This window comes from Humulus lupulus, chromosome 4, assembly GCF_963169125.1.
Source record: "Humulus lupulus chromosome 4, drHumLupu1.1, whole genome shotgun sequence".
Lineage (NCBI taxonomy): Eukaryota > Viridiplantae > Streptophyta > Magnoliopsida > Rosales > Cannabaceae > Humulus > Humulus lupulus.
Window position 1 is genome coordinate 17077855 of NC_084796.1, and position 6342 is coordinate 17084196.

The window sequence follows — 6342 nt, forward strand, 5'->3', positions numbered from 1 at the left end:
TTAGAAAGTAGAAAATGAATAAAAAAATTAGATTAAATGATAAAATAAAAAAAATAATTTGAAGAGATTTTAGAGTATCACATAATCTCATTTGAAGCTCACCTTTATATATATATATACATACAAATTTAGGAAATTATATTCTGAATACCATGAATACTCCCGTCATATCTTTTCCATGTAAAAGTTTATAATTCACAATAATAAAAAGTGTCCTGTACTTTAAAAAAAAAAAGAAAAAACTAATTCCTAAAATCATTTAAGTAAAATAAAATTATTAAGATCATAAGAAAATGACAAAAAGTCTCTCTGGCCTCACCTAGCATCTCCCCTACCTCTGAGACGAACCTTTGTACTGGTCTCTCGCCTCTTGCCTGTCCGACCAGCTTCATTCTCACGGTAATTTCTCTATTCTATGATTCTGAGTACCCAAGCCCTTGATTTTGAGCTGTGCACCCTTTTGTATATCTCTTTTCATCGATTATTACTGTAATTTGAATATCTATTTGTGTCGTGTGATTTTGTTGAACCCAAAACCTAGATTTTGGGCTTTCTTATTTGTGTTCAAGGGTTTAAATTTTTGGTTTGGCTTTCTTCACGGTTTTATCTGATTATCTTTGTTTTCTGGTTGTGATAGCTTTGATCCTATCGTTTTATGTCTGGGTTTCATGTTTTAATTAAGTAATGAGATATACCTTAATTGGGTGTAGGGGTATCTGTTTCTGAACAGGAAAACTATGGACTTTGTCTTGATCCACAAGTTTTTTTTTCTTATGACAAAACAAAAATGATGAAAAAAAAGTTGTTATGGTAACCCATTGAAAATGTTTATATTTGATCAATTCAATCAACCAAATTCCTTACGTACTAAAACCAAAACCAAAACCAAAACCAGAAACTAACAAATGATTTGTTTCAAAGGATTGGATAATGATTTATGGAATGTTATAATTGACCTCCAACAGAAACTGGATTGTAGATCTCTAAATTGAAAATGGAACTAGTATAAATTCTAGTGTTCTTGTTTGGTAGATATTGTTTTATTCTTTCGTTTTGTTAGTTTCTGGTTTGGTTTTATCACTATGGATGTTATGTGTTAAATGTCATGAACCAACTCCTTTAGCCAAATTGAAGCAAACTAGTTAGTGGAGGGACATATGCTTTGTGCAAATAGCAATGCTACCTAATAGCCTCTTTATGATCTCCATATTCCGTTTAAAGTTTATTTTAAAAGAACAAAAGACAGAAGAACATTTTCAATACTCAATTAATAACAATGCTACGAAGTACAATTATTCAAAGAAAACAGAAAGACCTATTAGGCTAATTAGTTTGAATGAAATCTCAAAATCTTGATCAATTGTAAACGTAAAACATTCTTAACTTATTCCAAAGTTGTCAACCTTATACTCATTCTCTACCTGGGGCAACTCTCTTATATCAATTAACACTGCAGATCACTTCACATCACACATCCACTATTTCTTTTCCTAACGTCTTAATTAGCATAAGCTGTACAATAAAGTTTATCATTGCATAGGTGCCTAACTTTAATTGAAGAAAACTATATTGTATAGTATACCTACTATTGTGTGAAGTTTTGACATATTTACTAATCTTTTTTAACCCTCTCTTCCCTTTCATAGACAATAAATAATGGGAAAGAAAAGGAGAGAAAAATGAATAAATGACGGCAGTTAAAAAAGAAAATGGGAAATTACTTATAATTTTCACAACTTGTTTCTTAAAAGAGATGCATAACTGGACATAGCATTACATGCTTGTCTGGTTAAATGCTTACCAGCTTCTAATTTATTTACTTGCTAACCTTGAGTCTTAATTTTCAACTTTAATATGTATATTTTTTGGAAACTAGGCTACCTAATCTTTAAGGGTTCTCAAAATCTAATCCAAACTGACCTAACCGAACCAGTTTCATCCAATCCAATTATGACTAATTGAATTGGATTGGTTTGGTTGGCGAATAAGATTGTCAAATATGTTCATATGCATCTTACCACATAGGATTAAAGACCCGAACCTTCCTAACCCTAACATTTTCACTCATTCACTCAAAACACTCTACCACCTCTCACCTCTCACCTCTTACCTCACTCAACACTCAACACTCAACACTCAACACTCAAACCTCATGACTCTCTTTCTCTCACTCACTCATAGCAGCCTCACGAAAACCTCATTTAAATCTTAATCTCACACTCATGGTGACAGCAGCCTCCTCACCTCGGCCTCACGGTCATTTCCTTCTCTGTTCAGCCTCCGCCCCTAGCTTTCTTTCTTTCATCTCTGTTCAACTGTCCACTCCAATACATTGATTGAGGTATATGTATATTTAGTCATTTTTCACAATAACATCATTTCAGTATTTATTTTAATAATGATTTATTGCATATGTTAATATAGTTCTCATATATTATTCATGAATATTGGGCACATTTTTTGAGTATTTTTTAGAAACTGATTCTTGTGCAAATATGTTATATATATGTGTGTGTGTGTGAATAATATATTATTTCTTTAAAAAAATTGATAATAGCATCATTTCGGTATTAACAATGTGGTGTATAAATATATACTATTTAGGTCCAAATTGTAAGCTTGTGGAGGTTTTATGCTAAATCAATTACAATGACGCTCCTTGTTCATTTAGATTAGTAGTATGGTGTGAATTCAATTTTAATGTTGTTTGATTAGTATGATACTATGGTGTGATGTTTATTTCTTATAGTGGTTGCTATAGTATGATACTATGAGTTCATGTGTGTGTATCAGTGTGTATATATAAACTTATACAAGTAATTAATATTAATTACATCATAATTCCATATGTATATAATTATTGTGATGATATAATTATATTATAATCTAATTTTGAAAGCACATGAGGCATGACACAACTGGCCAGATTCGGCTGCCGTTGTACTTTTTCAAGGTCTAAGTCTTGAAGAAGATTGGAGTTGAGACAGTTCCAATTAAGGTGAAAATTGAGTGTCCTATTGGGGAAATTTACATGAAAAATGAGAATTTTAAGACTTATTCTGAAAATATGGAAATTCTTAGTTATATATGGGATTTTGAGGTTTGATTTCATTATTATAGGTTAATTGATTTTGCTGAAAATAGATTCTCATACGGGTGTCAATTCCATAATTGCAGTTTACATAAGATCACAAAGTACAGGAGGAAAGTCCCATTTTCAATTCAAAGAAGTAAGAACAGAAGAGACAAATTTAATCATTTCCGTCATGGCTAGACCTGTGAGCTCCACCACCAGAGCAGCTGTCGGATCATCGGCTGCCACAGTTACAACAACTATTACGCTGGAGAATCCAGAAGGGTCCACACCATTTTCTTCTTCTTCTTCTACTACTCAGCCGCAGACTCTAACAATCTGCCTTAACCGAAAGAAGAAGCAAGTAACTTGGAAAGAGGGGACTGTGGACAATGAGTTTATGCAAAAGAAAAGTTCCAAAAAGTGTTGTATTTTCCACAAGCAGAAGCCGTTTGACGAGGACGACAGCGATGAAGAAAATGAAGATCATCACCATGACAACAATGACAATAAGGGATGCTGCTCCAAGGATCATGATCAGTTGTAGTTTTCTTTGAATTGTATATGTAGAATTATCTGAATGATTAATTTTTGGGATTTTGTTTGTAGATACTTTGATTTGTACCTGAAAATAAATTGACAAAAGAAAGAACACCAGTCATTGCTCCATTGCACTGATAGTAATTGGCTTTACAAAAATGTAATTTTACAAATTTCTAGTAACAAATTTCTAATTAAATGTAATTTTACAAATTTCTAATTAAATTTGTTTTTTTAAACTTTAGTAACTAGTTTCATTAAATTTTAGTAACCAATTTTGTAAAAGTTTAATAACTTGATAATGGGTAGAAATAGTGATTCAATATATAGTGCATCTACTTTTTTGGCATTTATAGTGCCGAAAATAAGGTTCAAACAGTTGACTTTTGCACGTGTATACAAAAAAATAAACATGCGTGCAACAAACAGTTTGAATTTTATTTTCGGTACTATAAATTATTCGGAATTTCTTGAAAATTTGTTTAATATTTTAAATTACTATAATATACAGTCATACAAAAAATTATTGAGATGTAGAAAACATAAACAGGCTACACGGTGCAGTCAAAGAAATAGTTGTATCGCAGTTTTCCCTATTTATATATATTTTAAACTCTTCTCACATTTATGGTTAGGGATATTATTAAAAAAAGTACATATAGTTTTTTTTTTTTATCTAATTGGTGATTTGTAATTTTTTATTGGAATAGTAGTGGTGAAAATACGAATTCTTGTTAAACTATAACACTTATGTACAACATAAAAAAATTGTGGCATAAGTACCAAATATTATTATTTTGTTGTATCTATTATTCTCACTCTTAAATATCTACATGTCAGCCTACATTAAACAATTAAAAAAATTATAAAATATTTTTACTTTATTATAAAAAGTAAAAGAAATAAAACATTAAAAATGACTGCCTACTGTGCTTAGTGTTACCAAAATAATACTTTTATACTTCTGTTGACGTCGTTTCTCGTCAAACAGTAAAAGAAGAGCACGTAAACAATGAATGACAATGGCTAAACGAAATAAAACAAATCAAACACGCGATTTTTACGTGGTTCAGCAGTTAAATCTGCCTAGTCCACGAGTCTCTGTTATTAATCTTAAGATTATCTCTGAAAATTCCTTAGCATGAATTATTCAGAGTTTTCTCTCAAGGATCAGAATTTCGGTCCTTTACAATGGTGCATGACTTCTCTATTTATAGAGAAGGATGCAGAATACTATCCCACATATTTTGGGTAGTTACTCTTTTGTGAATAAAATAAATGGCTTTAAATGCCTATAATCAGATATAAAAGGAAACGTCCCTGAAGACCAGGAAACGCATAACTGACCAAATAATATCCCACGATTCTTGGGGATTTACATTAATAAATGAGGATTACATCTCATATCTATAATACTTGTAGATATTCAAGGTGATTATCGCGTATCTCTAAGGCTTTAACATCCCAGGTCTCACGTCATTGTTCGAGCTAATGGCATCTCCCGAGATCACGTGTCTTTCGAGATCGTACGTACATCTAGCTCGAGACCCCCGATCCGAAGTCGTCCCCGAAGATGAGTGTGTTATCGGAGCTACCTTTCGAGATCGAGACCATTTCGAGCTCATATATATTCGAGGTCATATATCGTACTTTGCAGGCTCGATATACAATCCTGGAGCATACTTCAATCCTTACGAGACCATTTGTTGCGAATCCAACTTTCGAGGTCATATTTACCATGGCTCGAAATCTGGGTATAACATCTTGCCCCCTCAAAAGTATTTGTTCGAATCCTAAGAGAAGGAAACTTTTGAACTGTTTTCCTTGAGAACTGTACCGTCACACCTTTGAAAATGGACACGCGTCAGCTGGGTATTGCTCATTTTAGGTACTTGAGTACCTTGGAAACACGCCCACAATCGTCCGTCTGACAACTTTTCGGCGCCTTCTTGTCATTGATCCCCATCCGTTTGATCTAGTGAGGATTTCATTTGACGCTCCTGATTAATTCCTTTCCCCCACCTATATATACAAGACCCCATTCTTCATCTTCTTCACTTTCATCCTCATTCGCCATAAGCAAGAAAAGAAGAAAAACAAGCCCAGAGACCTCTTTGCAAAGTTCCTGTTCCGTGCATGTTTTCTCGACCAAAGAAACAAAGGAATCCTGGTCTGTTCGAATCAGTGAGTTCTTTCTTGCAACCTCTTCTCCAATCGACGATCTCTCTGCAATCGTCATTACTGTGTAAGTATGCCGTTTTTGTTTTTCATTTGAAATGTTCTTGCTGTGTGCTAGTTTATGTTCTTAGCATGATACGATAGGAGGTTTTGAACCGATAGGTTTTTACGCTTTCTAGATTTTCACTCTAAATGTTCGTCTCTGGTTTATACCCAGTTTTGACGTTTGAATGTGGTTCCCATTTTCTGGGTTTTGAAATTCTTAGGCAGCGTTTCTTGTACATTAAGCTTTCGGATAAAAACATGGGCTTTGACAAATGCATGAAATCCAAAAACGCTTTTCCTGGCTAACCGCCATTCTTCTTTCCCTTGAATTTCGGGATTTTCAAAAAATTATCCACACTCCTTTTCTTTTTCGTGGAATACACGCCCCTGACTCTTCAATAAGGGTCTTAGTATTTAGTCTCGTTCCTAAATCTCCGAGCTCATTCCATCGAGCTCGTGACTCTTGCATGCATGGCCCTCACCATTTTTTCTTTCTCGCTAGATGT

General features: G+C 33.4%; 1 protein-coding gene across 2 annotated transcripts; it reads left to right on the top strand.

Annotated features, from left to right (window-relative positions):
• The first annotated feature begins 242 nt into the window (after positions 1–242).
• Positions 243–3742, top strand: LOC133830066 (protein phosphatase 1 regulatory subunit INH3-like). 2 transcript variants are annotated; one of them, XM_062259970.1, is made up of 2 exons: positions 243–399; positions 3178–3742. In XM_062259970.1, exon 2 carries the CDS (start codon positions 3267–3269, stop codon positions 3618–3620), a length of 354 nt encoding a protein of 117 aa, XP_062115954.1. In that variant the 5' UTR covers positions 243–399; positions 3178–3266; the 3' UTR covers positions 3621–3742. The 2 variants fall into 2 exon arrangements, with proteins under 2 accessions (XP_062115954.1, XP_062115955.1); XM_062259971.1 differs by having other exon boundaries at positions 281–399; positions 3121–3742.
• Positions 3743–6342: the final 2600 nt, after the last annotated feature.

Bases quoted from the DNA above. Each gene is read 5' to 3' on its own strand.
- LOC133830066 (XM_062259970.1), top strand. From the start codon at position 3,267: ATGGCTAGACCTGTGAGCTCCACCACCAGAGCAGCTGTCGGATCATCG.